The sequence below is a fragment of the Odontesthes bonariensis genome, chromosome 5 (genome assembly GCF_027942865.1).
Source record: "Odontesthes bonariensis isolate fOdoBon6 chromosome 5, fOdoBon6.hap1, whole genome shotgun sequence".
Lineage (NCBI taxonomy): Eukaryota > Metazoa > Chordata > Actinopteri > Atheriniformes > Atherinopsidae > Odontesthes > Odontesthes bonariensis.
The window spans coordinates 10,639,940-10,661,665 of NC_134510.1; the positions used below are offsets into that span (position 1 = coordinate 10,639,940).

At 41.5% G+C, this 21,726-nt stretch overlaps 1 protein-coding gene across 1 annotated transcript; it reads left to right on the forward strand.

The window, feature by feature from the left end:
* Window positions 1-1,598: 1,598 nt before the first annotated feature.
* Window positions 1,599-5,602, forward strand: LOC142380544 (general transcription factor II-I repeat domain-containing protein 2B-like). Its single transcript, XM_075466460.1, has 2 exons — window positions 1,599-2,542; window positions 5,386-5,602. The coding sequence occupies exons 1-2, from the start codon at window positions 1,599-1,601 to the stop codon at window positions 5,600-5,602; spliced, it is 1,161 nt and encodes a 386-aa protein (XP_075322575.1).
* Window positions 5,603-21,726: the final 16,124 nt, after the last annotated feature.

A 21,726-nucleotide genomic window follows, 5' to 3' on the forward strand; every position in this document is an offset into this window, starting at 1 on the left:
AACGAGAATGCTACGTAGGTAAATTGCTTGGCGAGAGGCTGTAGTATGCCCTCCACTTTAAGACTACTGCTGTGACATGCCCCAACAATTTCAGCAGGCATAAAAAGCTATTTGGGAGTTTTAAATGCTTTCGTCCAATTCCTTCAAATCAGATTTCCCTTTTCCATCGCTGATCCGATCCATTATATTGCTCACCTAAGATCATTCTTTAAAAGGGTGTCTGTACATACCTCGTCCGTTTGACTACACATAGCCCGCTGCTAAATGGACAACGAGGCACAAGAGGCAACATCCATAGTTCACAAAAATCAAAGGCTCCCTGGTGGTCTGCTGGCTAGGATTTGGTGTTTTCACTGTCGTGGTGTAGGTCAGGAATGTTTTATTTATTTAGTCATCTATCAACTGTTTTTCTTGCAGGGCTATGACACACTCACTCTTACTCAGGAATCTTTCTATTTCTCCCTGAAATAAGAGAGAAGTCTAAAGCGTGAAACTTCTGCTTGCTTGGATTCATTCTCCAGATGCGCAGAATTGCTTTCATCTAAGGCTAAAATATTCACAACTTCAGTACAATGCACTATGCCAATTAATTTGCCAGTTAGGAAGAGTTTACCACAGTGTTGCAACCTGTACCGTGTGCGCTGCTTTCGGGTCCCTGATGGTCTAGTGCAGACCTGGGCATTGTACGGCCCCCGGGCCGCATACGGCCCTTTGGTTGACTCTGACCGGCCCGTGTAAGGTTAATTGGAAATTACAAAATAAACATATTTTCTTATTTTACGTGATGCATGGACTGAAGCTGCATTTTATTTTTATTTTGAAGTTGTTTTTTATTCACGTACATGATGATGTAAAACGTATATCGAGACATGCACATGATTGGATCGTTGTCACTAGCAAGTCACAAGACGACTTTAGCCCTCAGAAATGTCTGCTCATGCTAAAAAAAGAAAGGTAGATGCCGAATGCAGGGTTTTCAACAAAAATTGGACTGCTAAGTATTTATTTACTGAAGTCAGAGGTAAAGCCGTGTGTTTAGTTTGCGGGGAGCAGATCGCCGTGTTTAAGGACTACAATTTGAGTCAGCAAATTCTCCGCGAAACACGCGGAGAAATTCAAGAACGTGACTGATGCTGAAAGGGCGCGGACATCGGAAGCTTTGCTAGCTAAACTGCAAAAGCAGCAAGGCTTTTTTACCAAGCTTCACACATCCAGGGATGCAGCAACCAAGACCAGCTTTGTGATATCCTACAAAATCGCTAAAAACAGTAAGCCATTCTCGGAGGAGGAGTTTATCAAAGAGTGCTTGGTGGACTCTGCAGCACTAATATGCCCTGAACAAAAAGAAGCATTTGAGAAAGTACCGCTCTCCAGGCGAACCATGACGAGAAGGGTCGAGGACATATCGGGGAATCTGGAGCTTCAGCTGCAACGTGAAGTGGCAAGTTTTGACTTTTTCTCCTTGGCTTTGGACGAAAGCTGTGATGTCCGTGACACAGCCCAGTTACTCGTATTTGTCCGCGGGATAACGCCGGACTTCAAGATTACGGAGGAGCTGGCAGCAATGCGGTCGATGAAAGGGACGACTCTAGGGAGCGATGTCTTCACGGAGGTATGCGTGCATGGACACACTGGGACTGAAATGGGACAGACTGGCAGGTGTCACAACGGACGGTTGTCCAAATCTTACAGGGAAAAATGTGGGACTTTTAAAACGTATGCAAGATAAAGTGACTGAAATTGACACAGATCAGAAATTGGTATTTTTGCATTGTATTATACACCAACATGTGTTGTGCAAGTCACTGCTAAAAATTAACCATGTTGTTGATGTTGTTACTAAAATAGTAAACTTCATCAGGGCACGGGCATTGAATCACAAACAGTTTGTCGCACTTTTGGAGGACCATGAGTCTGAGCATAGTGACATCGGCTACCACACAGCTGTCAGATGGCTCAGCCTGGGCAAAGTGCTAAAAAGAGTTTGGGACCTGAAAACAGAGATTCGAGAGTTTTGTCAGATGAAAGGCAAAGACATCCCAGAGCTCTCAGATGAGGACTGTATGGCGGATTTTGCATTTGCTGTTGATGTGACTGCACTGATGAATGAACTGAACACCAAACTGCAAGGCAGGGGCCTTTTTGTTCATGAAATGCACACCCTGGTGAAGGCTTTCATGAGAAAGATGCTGTTTCTTTCAAGCCAAGTGGAGAGCAACAATCTCACTCACATGCAAACCCTGAAAGAAGTCACACCATCAGCTGATCACCTCCACAGGTACTCATCCATGTTAGGAGCATTGCATTGTGAGTTTTTAAGGAGATTTGAAGATCTCAGAACAATCGAGGATGAAATGCACATGATTTCCTCTCCCTTTACCTGCAGTGTGGATAATGCACCCAGTGATGTTCAGCTGGAACTCATTGACCTGCAGTCTGATGCAGTACTGGCAGAGCACTTTAAATCAGGATGTCTGCTGGATTTCTACTCTTCTCTCAAGGAGGAGACCTTTCCAAACATGAAGAGACATGCTCAGAAGATGTTGGTTCTCTTTGGCTCTACCTACATATGTGAACAAACATTTTCAATGATGAAGTTTACGAAGTCCAGGTATAGATCATCTCTCACTGACGACCATCTGTCAGCTGTGCTTCGCATCTCCACCTCAGACATTCAACCTGACTTCGATGCACTCGTTAAAGGCCTACAGAAAGGTGATTTTTTGCACAAAACTGAAATAGCAGATCGATTCCTTATATACCATGGAATTTTTTTATGATTTTAAAATAAATTTAGGCCCCTGGATAGTCCTGATTAGGCCCAATAAACTATCACCACATTTGACTCGAATAGCCCGCCATTTGGCAAACCGGAAGTAGCAGACGACAGGTGCGTGACGTCACGAGTGCCAGCTGCTGGAACAACCCCCAACAATCAACATGCCTGATACTAGTAGTTCTAGTAGCGAAGCCAGGAGTTTGCCAGACCTGGGGCCCGTTGCACAAAAGTAGGATAAGGGATTAAGCCGGGATATGTTGGCTATCCTGGATCAACTTATCCGTGATCCGGTTGCACAAAAGTAGGATAAGGGAAGTGGGATATGTTCAGACGTAAGTTACCATGGAGATTTATTCTGTGAAGCTAGCCTGCTCCAGACCAGGCTAAGTTCCAGGATCTATTTAATCTCATTCCTTATCTCAGTCAGTGGTCGCCACAATTGGAAACCAATATTTATTCCACTGCCTAGAACCTATTGTTAAAACATTTAACTATACCCACTATCATTATTGAAACATTTGTGATCATTTATTGAAATCATTTTAGATAACTGATGATTTTAGATGAACCACTAGATAATTTAGTTTCCCACAGACTACACATAAAGTACATCACCATATAAATACACATTAGAGAGTACCATGATGTTCCTTGAACAAGGATGAATCAAAGCAAGTAAACCATCAGCTCCTTTCAAAACTGAAGTCACAGTGCTCTACAAGACAAAAAGCACAGAATCAAAGCATGCAGTTTGAGACAAACTGTTTGTAAAAATGGGCTATACAAATAAAATTGCCTTGCCTATACAGCACAAAAACCTAACAAAAATTCCTCTGCCATTGCAGGCCCAACTTAAATCAACATGCATATTAATTAAAATAATTTAATACATATTGGTCTCTGACCAGTCGACCACAGTCATCCGGGAAGATGGCAGGATTGTCCCAGTATATGAGAGCTGGCACTCTGGGGGCCCTCTCCTTTCTCAGGCAGGCCACATTCTGGAGGACAGCACAGGCCAAAATGATATCACATGCCCTGTCTGGGCTGACTCTCAGGTGGGTCAGACACTGAAAGCGTGCCTTCAGTAGGCCAAATGTCATTTCGATCTGGGCCCTTGTTCTGGCATGGGCATGGTTGTATGCCAGTTGTGCCTCCAGAGGGTCTGCAAATGGAGTGAGCAGAAAAGGCTGGCAGGCATACCCTCTGTCACCCAGCAATACACCCAGGAATTCACCTGTGAATACAAAATGTTACCATCACAACCTCATAAGTAGTGACATTCTTAACACAGCCATGATGTTAAAAGTGGTTATCAATAGAGGTTCTGTGGCTCACCTTGTGATAGGCGCCGATAGATCTCTGAGTTCCGAAACACTCGGGAGTCGTGGACCGAGCCGGGCCACTTTGCCACAACATTATTAATCAAATAGTCAGCATTGCAGACCATCTGAAATGATAAGATGTTAAACCAATTAATGCACAGCACAGGCAATGTACAGTGTTCATTAATTTACTTTATCAAAAGTCATGTTCACCTGTACATTGATGCTGTGGAAGTTTTTCCTGTTCACAAAATCCCCCTCATGGCCACCTGAGTGGGATTTTATTTTGATGTGTGTGCAGTCCACTGCACCAATGACATTGGTGAAACCTGTAATACAATGCAATGAGTATCTTACTCTGAATGTTAACATTGTAATTGTAACTGTAATTAAAAAAAAAAATAATCTTACCTGCAATCCTATAGAACTCCTCCTTGATGTCACAGAGTCTTCTATGCCCAGGGAAGGAGATGAAGATGCTTGCAAGTCCTTTAATTGCGTTTTCCTTTTTTCACTGCTAAAACAGTACAGGCAATGTGTGGGCAGGCACATTCTTAATAAAAAGTTGCTGCCATGTCCATTTTGGTTGCTTGCTTGCGCTTGACTCAGACCGCGGATCTCGAAAACACATGAGAAGCTATACAGAACCATACGCGGCGGACAGCACAGCTTTATATTACGCACACAGGCTCCACACCTCCACACACATCGCGTCTGCAATCATAACTCATCAGGGGAAATCACATTTTGCCAATATTTTAGAGACACCCCAACATTTCCCAAATCATGTTTTCGGGGGGGTCTCGGATCCCCCGAGTCCCCCGTAGTTCGAACACTGCCTAATTGTGATAATTTCAGTGGACTGGTGAGTGTGTATTTGTGCACTACTTACGCATTCAGGCGGTCAGCAATGGTTTGCCACGCTTGCTCCCTTTGTTTTTTGACTGTGGCAGTATTTCCTTTTTGTTTTATTTTCTCCGTCACCTCTTCATAGGCTTCCATTAATAATTATTGCTCCGCTGGGGAGAAATACGCCGCCCTTGTTGCCATGGTGAATCAGTGAATCTATGATCGATCGTGGGGTCTATTTAAGCAAGCCGTGTGCAGCACTTATCCAGGATCGCTTTCACCTGGCTTAATGAATCCGTGTCTGCTCATCCTGGATTGGCCTTTGTGCAACCAACTAAGCCTGGGCGCCCATGTTTTGGATTCCTTGAACCTGGCTAAGTAACTCATCCTGGATGTCTAAATCCTACTTTTGTGCAACGGGCCCCTGGACAGCTTCTTCACGGCAAATTTCGATCCGAATATTGTTGATGACAATGAAGAAGACAATGAAGAGCCTGAAGAAGAAACCGAGGAGGGATTGGGGCTAGAACCATACAGGTTCGAGCCAGCCATTGCCAGTGACAGTGGGTCGGAGTCCGAGTCTGAGAGCAGTGGGGACGATGATGGTGATCATGGTGATTTTGGTCGTCTTCAGAATGCCGATTGGTGAGCATACACTGTGTTTGGTCTAGGCCACGAGTCTGGACGATGTTGATGAGGCATAAATAATTTTGTTGAGAGGGATAAGCACTGCACTGACAACTGAAGCTAACTGACACTGACAGCCTGTCAACACACTTTTTACACAGTGCCGGAGTCAGTGAGTGCAGACTGGAATGCTGGGTCACAATTTTAATAGCTTCTTGTCAGACTTACCAGTCTCTAGCGTTTGTGATCGCTTTAGCCCGGTCGGATTGTGAAGGAAGGGGGCTGCTTAACGCGGTGATGACCGGTTGTTGAGCCGCTTTCGGTTTCACTCCTGTCAGTGAAACACCGGGGTGATATCGCTGCAAATACGTGGCCATGCTCGATGTGTTTCCACTGTTGTGTGGCTTTCTTGTACCACAGTGCCTACACACCGTCACGGTTTTATCCACCAACCTCTTTCCTTCTTCATTAAATTTGACAGGGAAGCCAAAATGCTCCCAAACAGGGGATTTAAATGATGTAGAGCTCTTCTGTTCCTCCGCTCGCCATGACCACGCTGTGTTGCAGGTTAGGGGTTTTCTTTATGTTTGCTATCGCTATGTCAGCTACGTGTTATGTCTGTGTGGTAACCTAGGCGACAGGTTTGTGTGGCAGCGCGAGTATATGGAAAAAGGACGTAGCACTAGAGGCAGCAGTTATCGTTACAGTAGTCACCGAAGTCTAGCCTACTTTTATTTTCCATGCCCACTGTTCTACATGTTGTACGCTGAGGACAATAAATCACAAACGAGCCATAGGACTGTTTGCTTATTGAGGAGGGAACTGTTGCAGACTTTTACCCAGAGCATGGAAAGTAGCTCTGTCCCTGGAACTAGCGGAATGGTAACGGCTGTGTGAGGACTGAACAAGCCCACAATTTTTTGTTCATAAATCAATCCGAGGATCATGTGTGTGCCGAACTGAAATAATTGATCCGAACGGATCACGGATGATCTGTTGCACCACTAGCCTTCACCACTCAACAAGCATACTACAATGGCTGCAGCCAGGAAAACCCATGGCACCTGTCTGCAATGTCAGAAGTGGGATTTGAACCCACGCCTCCAGGGGAGACTGCGACCTGAACGCAGCGCCTTAGACCGCTCGGCCATCCGGACTGCTAAAAGGAATATTTGACGACACTGTCGGTGGGCCCAGGCATCATTCCAGCGGATATGTGGGTCTGCGTTGTGTTCGTGTTGAAGGGGAATATTGACGAGGCATGCAGCTTCATGGAAGACTCTCCTTCTGAGTGATGGGACTGTGATAGCAATTTTCCTGCACCTTGAAACGGGACACCAAAATCTTATTTCACTCCTTGGCGATAGTTGTCTTTTCATCTGACGACTGTGTCATTCACACAGAAATTCCTCGTTAGTATAATGGACAGTATCTCCGCCTGTCACGCGGAAGATCGGGGTTCGATTCCCCGACGGGGGGAAAATGGGCTTTTATCAGCTGCCTGCCACCAAGTGATGATTGTTTTGATACTCTCACCCATCTTCGGCCTAAATGTCAATAGCCCCCTTCAAATAGCCTAACATGAGGCCAGGTTGCTTCGGTCAAAAGCCCTTTCCCGTTTACTATGGTGTTAAGTGCAAACCAAGACCTTATAATCAACAATGTGCTTTTGCTAATGATTCTGTCCTGCCCAAAGCACTGTAGAAGGTTGTGACAACACAGCTTGTTGAGCTGTGGTCATAAGATTCTCATGCAACAAGTGTCTTGGCTGTTGTTTAACAGGGCTCCTGAGGCAAACAAAAAGTAGGCATAGCATTTGGAAGCAAGAACTCTTCGGAGGTAAAGCGGCCACAATAATCTTTAAACTAGATGATGCAGTGGCACAATAGCAATACGACATGGTATTGCTAAGCAAGGAGTAAACTTGAGTTGCCTTGCCAGTGAAAATAGTTCTCTAGGAGAAGTCTGCAATGTCAGAAGTGGGATTTGAACACACGCCTCCATGGGAGACTTGCTACCTGAACGCAGCGCCTTAGACCGCTCGGCCATCCTGACTACTAAAAGGAATATTTGACGACACTGTCGGCGGGCCCAGAAATCATTCCAGTGGGGTGCCATGACCTAAACGTGTGGAAAGTTATAAATCATATCTGTCCATTTAGCCTTCTTACACTTGCTCTGACTTAAACTGCTACTGTGTCAATGCTAAATGATGAAAAGAAGTTCTAACTCAAAGGTCACAACAATAAGGATCAAAGGAAATATGTGTGCCTGTATAGGTCGCTCACTGTGTCAGGAGAAACTGAGTCCTTTCAGGCACTAGAACTGAACGAAGAAAAGACTTGAGCCTGAAAAGTTGTCCACAAGACAAAATGTATAAAATATGAAGTATACTATTAATTTAAGATGGCTCTGTCAGAAGTCAGCCATGGTGCCTGAGAACTTTAAGCAATGGACCTGTATTTAATTTGGCCAAAGGTCATTTCTATCCGTGCCCTTGTTTTAGCATGTGCATGTGCATGCCCTTGTTCCTGGATCAGGCTATGGTGTGAGGACGTACGGCCAGCATGCATAGCCTCTGTCCCCAAGCAGGACACCATTGAACTCTCCTGCAGAATAAGAGAAATGTTGGATGGATATACATGTGTTAAGACTTGGCAATTTGATGCAATATGTGCCTTATATGGCTATCTATAATAAAGTATGACGAGCACTTTAAATTCCTTAAGATGACCTCTACACCTGACCTCTCATTACATTACCAAAATTCTGCCTATGCTACACCTTACTTCAAAAGTACACTCCTTCAGGTAAGTAAAATTCTTGCACCTTGTGCAAACCTCTGTGCCAGTGAGGATGCTCGGAAGATCCTAGAATCATGAACTGATCCCGGCCATTTAGCCTCAATGTTGGAAATGAAATGACCTCCAGCACAGATCATCTGTATGCTCGGAGGATAGGAGTCAATGATGAGGTTTCACAGGGCATAAATGTAACATTGCTCAGCATTACTCAAAGGGGTTGATGTGGTGTTTTTCAAAATGAGAAATCCAGTTCAGAGTCTATGGACAATTATCCCCAAGTGTACCTGTACATTTAGCATATGGAAAAATGTTCGGTGTACATAGTCAGCCTCCACGGGTCCAGCAGGGGCCTGGACAATGTGACAATGTTTAAATCCAGACTGAAAGTTCTATTTAGATGTGCATATGACACCTGAAAGTATTTTATCTGCACTCTTCACTTTTAAATTAATTAATTAATGATATTTTTGTTTTTTGGAATGATTTTATTGCCGCCTTGTGATTTTATGTAGCTGTAAAGCATTTTGAATTGCCTTGTGTATGAATTATGCTCTACAAATTGCCTTGCCTTGGATGCGTACATGGGTACAGTGTAGTGCACCGATAACATTGGGGATGCCTGAGGGAGATGATGACCTTAATGCAAATACTTAATTCAGTAGGTTGTTTTACATTATCGGCTACTGTAAATGTGGAGCAGCAGCCTGAAAGGACAGAGGTCCGCCCTCCGACATTCGCAATACTGACACTCTCCCTCTGTTCAAGTCTTAACTCAAAACCCATCCGTTTAACTTTGCTTACCTCCATTTATTGCGCCGTTCTGTGTATTTTTAATATGGTAAGATTTTTTAATTCCTGCGTTTTATCTAATATCTTGTTTGTACAGTCCTTGACTGTTTTGAAAGGAGCTTTCAATAATTTGTATCATTAACATTATTACCTGTCCCCCATTTTTCTGAGTCTGGTCCTACGTGGGTGTAGATCGGATGTTTGTTAGGTATTGATTAGTTTTAATGAATACCATGTTCTCTCTCATTTAATTTCATGTTCAATACGTGTGTATAGTTGCGTTTCTTTAGTTGCACTGGCACCGACTGATTGATTTTTCGAGACAGTGAAAGTGGTGATATGATAACCACAGTTTTTGTTTCGTTTTTTAGACAAGACATGAGTTGCGGGAGCGCAGAATTCTAGGTGAACATTTCTTTCGGGAGTCTGTTCCAGCCGGTCGGACATTTTTTGAGTTGCAGCTAAGCTAAGCTTCAACTTTAGCCTGCCCGGGACCAGGCTAGTTCAGCAGCATAAATTACCATGGTTACTCAGCGGGCGTTCAAATAAGCCACCTTTATGGAACGGAACTCTCGCTAAATTTAGCCAGAAGTAGCGAAATAAGCCAGGCTTTCCGCTAAGCCAGCTTCTAGGAATACCCCCCAGGTGGGTAAAGGATCTCTGGAAAATGGCAACAACCCACTTCAATTGCAATTTAATGAGAAACAAGATGGTATGGTTCAATTCAATCTGTGCTCAGTCATAACATGTGGTTGAAAGAAAAAGGATATGAATTAGGATGAATAAAGAAATAAAATGAACCTATGTTTTTAATATCTGTATGGAAACATGTTATGGTATCATGTGATGTTAGAAACAGCTCTGATGTCATACTGTTGGTACCACATGAGGGGTTTCTAATTCAATTAGAACCGGAAAAAAAACAAAAACTTAATGCTGATCCTGAACTGTCTGTGGACGGCTCAGCATCCCGAAACACAGCCACTGGGAAGAATTAAACAACATTATTACTAACTAACAAGTGAGAATTAAGCAGATTATGCTGAAATTTTATTTTTAACGCTCTGACCTGAATTAAGAGAGGACAGACAATATTTATCCTAAACAGGTTAATCAGTTAGTCATTGGGAAGAAATGGCTGCTTTCTTGATGCTGTGCTGCTCCCAAAATGAGATCTAACCACAAACATTTCTGTCCTGCAGCAAAGAACAACACAGGAGGAGAAACTGCAGTGGAGCAGTTCAGCAATTAATGAACAATTAATTAACAATTATTCATGGTTTACTAAAACTTCTCAAATTTTCCCAAAAATTCTGTGTGTGTTTTTGTCTTCTTTTGTTTTCTTCTTTCTTTTGTTCTGTGTTGTGTTGTGTTGTCTTGTGTCTCTGTGTTGATGTGTTCTGTTAGATTCGGTTCTTTTAGTAGGAAGCTCAAGAACGGACCAGATTAATTCAAGTGAAAATGAAGTGTTTATTTGTAGTCACACGTCAAAGCATATCAGCGCTGGGCTCAGTGGGAAAGAGTCCCCGCAGGAAGTCTGTCAGACTGCGCGCTGATTTCCGGGTATCATGTTTATTTATAGTGTCATAGGTTGGACTCACATTCGACCGAGTATGATTGGACATGAGTAGGTTCAACATGCTTCGTCATATTTTCTGGATCAGCCCAAAACAATGTGTGTGTGTGAATCTGCCCTTGCTTTCCCAGGCTTTCCTAATTGTTTTGTCTTTCTACTCCTGGATCACTTTAGGTCATATGGAAAAGTACTGAGACTTATTTCATTCATAATGTCAAAGAACAAAGCCAATTTTAACAGTTCTCTAAATGATTTGAATTTTTTCCACAACAGAATAAGTTGATAATACAGAATTTCTCATGAATGCTGGACAGCAACTTGGTGAGAATTCTCGTATTGTCCTAAAAACAAGGGTTATCCCAACTGGCCAGTTGTTTTGTTTTGGTTTATGTTTATTTTATGATTTCTTTGATTTCATTTTTCTTTTCTTTTGTTTTTGTTTTGGTTTGGGGTCCATATGAAAAAATAAATAAATAAATGATGAATTGGGCATTAGGATTGAACCTTTCAAAGAGACATGCCCTAAGTATAAAAATACAGTGCAAATGACATTTTGCACTACTGCGCTGCGCGATTTCTTGTCCTTCTAATATTATTCCACAGATTCAGAACCACTACAGGACGTACAGCTGGAGGACTCATAAGCTTGAGTTCTGGGAGGCCTTGCCCATCATGCCAAGATGATGGTGGAAAAACCACACAACAAAATGATCCCATAAGAAGATTAGTTAGGAAAAAGGGTGGTAAAGACCCTTTATGGAGTGACGTACTGGTAACCTCTCCTTCCAAGATTAGTTCCGGATCAGAATGCTGAACGGACGTTCAGCCAACAGGAGAACCAAGCACCAAGCAGTGACAGGATTGGACCAGAAGAGACCACACGACTCGTCACATGGTCATCAGAAAAAATATATGTATCATTTTTGTTCATTTAAAAGAAATGTTAATCATAATTTCTCAACAGGTTCATATACTCATGGTATCATGCCCTGGTTAAATTTGTGTTTCTGTTTTCATTTTTAAATCATTTAGCGAATTCCTCTTAAATGTTGTTAATGAATCATTTTTAGTATGTCCATTGCCATTGGTGTGACTCAGCTGATCAGAGTGGGACCTTAGACATTGATTAATACTCCTGATATTGAAAGTTTAGCTAAAGCATTAGAATTATTTTTACTATTTCCACATGCCTGTGCAATGAAGACTTGCTTGCTGCTGTAATTGCAAAGAAGAACAGCTTACACATAAGCTTTCATAATGACACATGAAGTCACTTCAAAATGGAGATGGCAGAAATCTCCTATCTGATTGTGCTACATCTTAAAGGTAAGTGGCGTCTTGCAGCTTGGGGGGACTGCTAAAAAACTTGCTGCTGCTAAAACAGATGTGACACAATACAGAAGATTACATTCCTACCTCAGTTATTTGACTGAATTGGTTGAAATGATAGAAATCACTTCAAAAGGAATTGTTAAAATTGGCTTTGTTCTTAGACATTATAAATGAAATAAGTCTCAGTACTTTTCCATCCAGGAATGGGAAGACAAAACAATTGGGAAAGCCTGGGAAAGCAAGGGCAGATTCACACACACACATTGGGCCTCATGCAAGAACCGTTCGTACGCACAGATTTGTTCTTAAACCGTGCGTACGAGTGATTTAAGAGAATTTGCGCATTCACCAATCTTTTCGTATTTTACGTTTTCTTTCAGGTACGAACAGAATTTACGAGTGATCCAGACCTGTCGTAGGAGATTCGTAAAATAATCCGCTGTTATTCAAATCAAGTTTGCTTGACTAATGGATTGTATATTTAATTACTTTGAAGCAAACATAAATAAATATATCCATTATACCCCATAATTATGCTGACATTATTCTGTTTGACTTAAATTAAAGGTTAATCTGACTCTGTATATAACACGAACCAGCGGCTGACTTGCTACTTTTGGATGCCTTAGTGCGTCAGGCTCTTGGAAGAGACCGTGTAGATATCCTGCGGAGACAGACGAATGGCTGACATCGCGATTAAGACTGCCAAGGACTGTGCTGCTGCAAATATGCAACTTGCTAGAGCCACAACTCCAGAGAGAAACACACTGATCTAACCCAATTCTACCACACGCCCAGGTCCTCACCACCCTTGGATTTTTGGCCACTGGAACCTTTCAGAGCGAGATTGGAGATAGATCGGGGGTGTCCCAGTCCTCTGTGAGTCGTGCGCTCCCCTTGGTCATCAAAACTCTCATCAGGTTATCACCCACGGTACATCAAATTCCCATACACCGCTGTCCAACAAGTGCAAATTAAATGAGACTTTCATGTCGTGGCTGGACTGCCAATCATAATTGGAGCACGAGACACATATACGCATCAAAGCACCCGTGCCGTTGTGCAGCGCACTGAGCTGAAGGCCAGGTGAGTGCGTCTCGATACAGCGGGGGGCAAACTGCTCTATAGCCCAGAGAAGCCATGCCAGACTTGCGAAATATTTCCATGAACGAGGGTCTCCACCTGAACCAGCCCAGGCAGACCAGAAGGTGTGGTGCCAGAAGACCCCCCTCATGGACCACCCCATCAAAGAGCCATCATTTTTTATTTTATTTCTTTTATTTAACCTTTCTTTAACCAGGAAATGGTCCCATTGAGTTACAATAACTCTTCTGCCAGGGAGTCCTGGCCAAGAAGGCGGCTTAAAAAAGTTACATTACAATAAAACACAAGAGACCAGACAAAACCACTACTACATCACATCTAAACAGAAGTAGACATATTAAAAACTGAGTATACACAGACACTAAAAATCATAATGAAGCAACAACTGATTGCACGGCTTTAGTTGCAGTCATCGAGCGCCTGCCCATGGCGAGACGTCTGTCACGATTTGATGAGAAGTGTGGACCCCGGAGCGGATACACAGAGACAGGTGAAGTAGATGGTATTCCAAAGTATATTTATTTTAGGATGACGTAATCCAATATTCCAAAATTCCAAAAACATGAAACAAGACGATAACTCTGAAAGACCAGGATAACACAGCTAATGCAAAAACAATCTGGCAAAGAAAAGGGGAAGCAACCAAATATTTATAGAAGGAAGAATAATTAACAAACAATAGAAAACTGGTGTGTCATGGAAGCATGGCATCCCCTCCTGCTGGTGGAAGGAAAAACCAGGAAAAGAAAAGAAACACTTAAAGCGACACAATGTAACTTCTCAAAAAGCCCACTCTGGAGCTCCCCCTACAGGCTTGGAGGTAATGTACGGTTACACTGTCGCAAATACAACACCCTTTTACTTTCACTTTTCATGTTTGTTTACGAACCGGCGAGGAGTCAGAAGGTGCAAGCTATGTCGACCGAGAAGGTAAGAGTAATCAAATGTACCTGGGAGCGTGAGAGGGGTCTATTTGTTTTTGCGGTAGGTGTGCCAGAAAGCAAGTCGAAGAACTTCCGCTCAGCTCCCGGGCCGCTCCAGCAAAGTTACATAGCGCAGTTTTTCCAACTCAGACCCCCAAAGGGCATAGGAGACAGGCCAATCGTAATATTAAAACTCATTCTAGCCGCACAATTTTTTTCAAGCTGTTATTTTAAGGTAGAAATGTTACATAGTATTGCTTTAAGCTGGCCCTGGAGTTCCAGCAGTGGCTGTGACAACGTCTTTTTTTAAAAGCTATTTTCATATTAAACCATTTCTTTTTTTTATTATTTCGGTGACAACTACAGGTGACACGAAATTAACAGCACTCCTAATTGCTTCCCATTTCTTTGCTTTAGCAGGTCCCGTAATTCCACTGCTGACACTGCTAAAAATGACAGATTTTCCTTTTTGGATCTCTGAAAGCAGAACTTCAATCTCAGAGCCCCTAAAGTTGTTCTTTTTGCGCCTTGATGCCATTCTCATGACTCAACACTCAACACTTCCTGGCACGGGAGCGAGGAAGCGCAGCCTATTATGGTATAATCTTGGGCGTGGAGTATGCAAATCTACTATCCTCGTGCACGTGGATAGTAGATACGCACGAGTGGGATTCATCATTTACGCAGGTCGTTTACACACTTTTTCCGAAGTTAAGAGCGTTTGTTGAATCTGACGTGGCGTGTTCTGAGTGTTTATCAAAATCCCTTCCTATAATTGTACATTTTAGTTAATAGAGTCAAATAATCTGAGATGGAGACAGGATTCTAAATTGTTAGTGTTGCTGGGTTTCAGGGTGAGAAATGAATTACATGTTAAAGTGAAATGAGGGCTGAGTCTTTGTACTGACGAACAGAACTGGGAGTTCTATAGTTTACTTCCTGTAAAATACTAAAGAACAAACATGAAGATGGATCACTGAAGGTTTCTTTATACCTGTAATGGAAAACAAACACAATTTTGTTGCTTCATATTTGTTTTAGCAGCAATTTAACTCAAAGAGGAACTCTTTCTTTCTGTATAAGATACTTAAAAAGGAAGAAACTGAAACATTTCCACTCAAATTCATATAAACTCTAAACTGTAAGTTATCGTCTGACTCTGTCTGAATATTATTCATGTAAGAAAAGGAGTGGATCAAACACTGTAAACAAATACAACAACACAATGTTAAAACATATTTTCAAGAGAGACAGTTGAGGAAATCTCATCTGTTTCACTCATCGTGCAAAAAGTTCTATTATAAAATGATGAAGCTGAAAGGGAAACATGAAACTGTACAAATGGAACACAGAGATTCTCCTGTATGGATGCTGCTCCATTCATCAAGTTTCCAAAAACTGAGCTGGGATTTTCTGCAGGAATGAAAACGATCCAAACACTTGTCAGTCTTTGCTGCTCGATGCCGCTGTTGTGTTTGATGACATCAAAATGTCGTTTACTTCAACAAGCTGAAAGTCTGATAAACGTGAGAGTCTCTCGCCGGGTGCTGTGGCGCGCGCCTGTAATCCAAGCTACCGGGAGGCTGAGGCTGGTGGATCGCTTGAGCTCAGGAGCTCTGAGCTCAGTGGGCTATGCCGATCGGGTGTCCGCACTAAGCTCGGTACCGATATGGTGCTCCTGGGGGAGCCCGAGACCACCAGGTCGTCTAAGGAGGGGAGAACCGGCCCAGGTCGGAAACGGAGCAGGTCAAAGCCCCTGTGCCGCTCAGTAGTGGGATCGCACCTGTGATTAGACGCTACAGTGCAGCCTGAGTCATACAGCGGGACCCAGTCTTTTTACACTCTTTGTTCTCTCCAACAAAATACTGGGACAACACACACGCTTCAACATCACCTCTTTACACGTTACAGCAGTTTCTCTATCTTCTCTTTTCCATTGAAAAGCACAGCTGTTTCTTGGACCTACAGCGCCCCCACCTGGAGAAGATGAGCAACGACCATCAGCCACATCACTCACCGCTGCTTCACAGATACACTCTGCTCCATCACTCATTCAATCAAGCTGCTGCTGTCACATCACACACACTTTGAGGAGACTTTTACTGCTTTGATTAATTGAATACGTCCACAGAGATTCTTTTGGGGTGACAATGAGACACACACAACATAAATATGCAAACATTTTAGACTGTCTATCGTGTGACCTTCTCTACAGTTCTTGGATGTTTGTTAGATTGTAATATCAGCACTTGACATCTCCGAGTGTGTGCAACACTCAGACTATAAGACAGTGATGCAGATGAACTGCAAGAATTCTTACTGTTAAACAGCAGAAGTGTAAAGTGAAACATGCTGTGTGTGTTACTGTGCTCATGAGTATTATTTCATGTCTTCTGCTGTGACAGAGGTCGTACTAATTCTGTGAATTACAACATTCGCTTTGCTCCAATCGTGCAGTTGTGTGGCAACATCACACTTACACTGATTTTTATTTGAAAATGTCTCTGACTGTTTCTGCAGAGGTGACATGTGGTTTTATCACAAGTGCTTCTACTTCTGCTCAGTTAACATGTTAAACATGATCTTTTTAAAACAACCTGATGTGTAATTTAAAGTGTGCGTTCTTTATCTCAACAGTTAGGTGTTAGAAATGAGCAGTTTCTCCTCTCTCAGGTAGATGTGGTATTTATCAAAATCCCTTCCTATAATTGTACATTTTAATTAATAGAGTCAAATAATCTGAGATGGAGACAGGATTCTAATTTGTTAGTGTTGCTGGGTTTCAGGGTGAGAAATGAATTACATGTTAAAATGAAATGAGGGCTGAGTCTTTGTACTGACGAACAGAACTGGGAGTTCTATAGTTCACTTCCTGAAAAATACTAAAGAACAAACATGAAGATGGATCACTGAAGGTTTCTTTATACCTGTAATGGAAAACAAACACAGTTTTGTTGCTTCATATTTGTTTTAGCATCAATTTAACTAAAAAAATAATTTGAATTTAGATTTTTTTTCTGTATTAGATACATAAAAAGGAGAAACTGAAACATTTCCACTCAAATTCATATAAACTATAAACTGTAAGTTATCGTCTGACTGTCTGAATATTATTCATGTAAGAGAAGGAGTGGATCAAACACTGTAAACAAATACAACAACACAATGTTAAAACATATTTTCATGAAAGACAGTTGAGGAAATCTCATCTGTTTCACTCATCATGTAAAAGTTCTATTATAAAATGATGAAGCTCAAAGGGAAACATGAAACTGTACAAATGGAACACAGAGATTCTCCTGTATGGATGCTGCTCCATTGATCAAGTTTCCAAAAACTGAGCTGGGATTTTCTGCAGGAATGAAAACGATCCAAACACTTGTCAGTCTTTGCTGCTCGATGCCGCTGTTGTGTTTGATGACATCAAAATGTTGTTTACTTCAAAACAGGGCTGTAGTACTCGAGTCCGGACTCGAGACCGTTTTTTTATGGTCTCGGACTCACTGGTATTTGACTTGGACTTGTCTCGGTCTTGGCCACTGGTCTTGCCAAATATGGTTCTTGGTCTCGACCGAGTCCAGGCGTCTTTATTTTGTTACAATATTCAAGGGAAAAGTAACCACTTGATAACCAATCACACACCAGTTTATTTCCGCGCGCCCTACATCTGAGCCTTGCCAACGTTCATATCCTTATCGTTCATTTATTGATTCACACACAGTGAGAAGATGTCGGCCAATTCCGCTCTAGTGAAATTTGGTTTTACTAATCACAAATAATTTCTCAGCACATCACTGAAAAAAAAAACACAGGGCAGATTGCAGATTCTGCAAATCGACTATCTCGGAGACATCTGGGACGACTTCAAACTTCGTGAGACACCTGCAGAGGCATCATTCATCTCGGTAAGTTAACTGCAGAGCTAGGCGGTGCTTAGCCTCATAGGCTAGGCTATGTGTTATGCATTAGCTAACATAGCGGAAGATAAGCCAAGGTAATGTGTTTTTGGACATAGTTATCATCACTTACTGTACGTCTGGTATTACTGGTTTCATGACATAAAAAATCAAACGATTGTGAATATGGAATAAGCGATTGGTTGTTGTGAATTACATTTGTGGTTGTGTGATACTGTACTTGTGTTACAAAGGGTAGCAGCTACACGAACGCTCGAGCGTTTACGTTAACGTTCACTTTAGGGAAAGGTAAACGTAGGGTAAAATAAATGGTCGGGTAAAGTAAACTGGGTGTTGTGACACTATTTTTTCTTTTAGATCAACAAATAATAACCCAAAATGATTGACTTTTTACTGTCATGCATACAACTTGTTCTTTTCTGTCCTGGACTCGGTCTTGACTCGGACTCGAGTCTTTTGGACTCGGTCTTGTCTTGGTCTCGACCGGTCCTGGTCTTGGAAAGGTAATGTGTAAATTGTGGAAAAACAATCACTGTAATGTTATCTTTTTCAATTTGGGATTAGAAAGGCATTCTTTCTTGTTTGAATTGAATTGAATCCTAACTCAAAGACTGTCCTTTATCTAAATAAGGTACCAACTCCCTGTCAAAAGATTACATTTGACCCCTAACCATGATCATTTCCTAACCCTCACTAAGAAGTCTGGATTTTTAAAGTCCCAACCCTGCGTTATTGGCTAAACCTAAACAGGAAGTGACAAAGTTCCATCCTAATGTGTTGTGTTTACATGTGAACAAGACCACAAGTAAAATGGACACTACTTGTATGTGCGTCTCTAAGTGATTATGGTACAGAGAGGCCAGTTATTTCAAAGTAAAAGCTTAAGATCTGTCATATTTAGGAGCACTTTCACATGTGACTGTGTGGGTTTTTCCTTTGATCAGCTATCACAGTCTTGAAAAGCAGGTGTCCTGCCCAACAACGGGGTCAGCCCCACGTCCTCATAAGATGAGTTTTTTTTTATCTTTCTTTGCTCAGAGGTGCTGTGATATTCAGGCTCAATAATTACTCTTAAACTATGATTCCGAGCTGCAGGACTTTCAGGTTAAGTTTGCAGTTCCGTGAGAGGATTCTTAGCTTTCTGGCCACAGCCCAGAGGAATTCCATGATCGCCATGGTTCCCTCCTCAGAAGCATCATCGCAGCATCATTTAAAAACAAACATAAACACCATCAGTCTACACAACTTTTTTTCTTCACATTTCACTCCACCAGTTGTGGAAGATTCTAACTTCTGCTGAGGACTTGTTGCATCCCAACATGAAGAAAACACTCTCAGAAACCCAGAAAAGTGGAACAACATACTTCCAACAGGAAAAATATCAGGTTTGAGAAATGTCAAAGTCTGCACTCTTTTCTAAAGTTTCCACTGAGAAGATTTTGAAAAAGTTCATAGTCACTCATATTCAAATGACCAAAAACCTCTGAAATAAACACTTCCCACCTTCAGCTTAAAGGCAAAGTATGCTGAAGTCAGGTTTAAACTCGTTTCAAAAGAAAAATCAGCATCCCAACATTAGCTCTTCTCAAATTGGACTAAGTGTAGAACAGGGTCATTTTTTTTTATAAATCAATCTTTTTTAAAGTTACACATAGAAATTGGTATGAAGAGTTGAACATTAAATCATATATATTTATTTATACAGCTGATAAAACTATTCACAGGACAGAAGTCTTCAGCTTCCTCCTGGGACACATAGTCACATGTAAAGGTAATGTGTAAATTGTGGAAAAACAATCACTGTAATGTTATCTTTTTCAATTTGGGATTAGAAAGGCATTCTTTCTTGTTTGAATTGAATCCTAACTCAAAGACTGTCCTTTATCCAAATAAGGTACCAACTCTCTGTCAAAAGATTACATTTGACCCCTAACCATGATCATTTCCTAACCCTCACTGAGAAGTCTGGATTTTTAAAGTCCCAACCCTGCGTTATTGGCTAAACCTAAACAGGAAGTTACAAAGTTCCATCCTAATGTGTTGTGTTTACATGTGAACAAGACCACAAGTAAAATGAACACTACTTGTATGTGTGTCTGTAAGTGATTATGGTACAGAGAGGCCAGTTATTTTGTTAAAATTGGCTTTGTTCTTAGACATTATGAATGAAATAGTCTCTTTACTTTTCCACGATGACCTGAAGTGATCCAGGAATGGGAAGACAAAACAATTGAGAAAGCAGGTGCAGATTCACACACACACACATTGTTTTGGCTGATCCAGAGAATATGACGAAGCATGTTGAACCTAATCATACTTGGTCGAGTGTGAGTCCAACCTATGAGGCTATAAATGCAAATGATACCCGGAAATCGAGGCTCAGTCTGACGGATTTCCTGCAGGAGCTCTGTTCCACTGAGCCCAGCGCTGATATGCTTGACGTGTGACTACCACGTCAAGACTTGAAATCCAAATCCAGACTTGAAAACAGAGTCTCTTCAGTCAAAGGCTTCTTCAGTTTGGATGCAAAACGGACCGCTACAGGAAATCTTTCCTGCCCACAGCCATCAGCATCTATAATAACTCCTTGATTTAATTGAGCTACATCAACATTTAATTTCCCTCTGGGGTAAATAAAGTAATTTTGAATTTGAATTGAATTGAATAAACACTTTATTTAACTTGAGATTCCTCCGGCTTGTTCTTGAGCTTCCATTGAAAGAATCGATCTAACATTTTATAATATAACTTTTACACTTTTAGATGAGTGAAACAGATGAGATTTCCTCAACTGTCTTTCATGAAGATTTGTTTTAACATTGTGTTGTTGTATTTGTTTACAGTGTTTGATCCACTCCTTCTCTTTCATGAATAATATTCAGACAGTCAGATGATAACTTACAGTTTAGAGTTGATATGAACTATATGAGTGGAAATGAGTCAGTTCCTTTTTAAGTATCTTATACAGAAAAAAAGAGTTCCTCTTTGAGTTAAATTGATGCTAAAACAAATATGAAGCAACAAAACTGTGTTTGTTTCCCATTACAGGTATAAAGAAACCTTCAGTGATCCATCTTCATGTTTGTTCTTTAGTATTTTTCAGGAAGTGAACTATAGAACTCCCAGTTCTGTTCGTCAGTACAAAGAATCAGCCATGTAAATATTGATAAATATCTTGAGACTCGGGCCCTTACAATCACTGACCAAGTTGGTAACCTCGGAGTGTTGATAGTAGTCAGGTTCACTGTGTACAAAAATGTACTTTTGTGGGAATTTTTTGGGGATTTGTTGACCTATATATTTTTGGAATCTGCAGACCTTGGGGATTCCAAAAACCAATGTTGCCACTTGAACAGACACCTGTATGGTGGCCATTTTGGAATTTCAAAATGTGCGCCATAAAATACAGAATTTCAGCTACCTTGGCCTCTAAACAACATAAAAACTTAATTTAACATGCCAATCCTATATTTTCTTTGTCAAGGAATCCAATGGTGACTTCAAAATTATGCTCAGAATCGTGCTGTGGTGCCCGCAAGGGGTGGGAAAGAAAATCACTACCCTTCTTACTGCCCCCTCAAGTAACATACATCACTGATTCTTGAGAGTTGGGACAAAGCATGTCTATATATATATTAGGTTAGGGTTAGCTTTAAAAGAACATTAGGTTAGGGTTAGCTTTAAAAGAACATTAGGTTAGG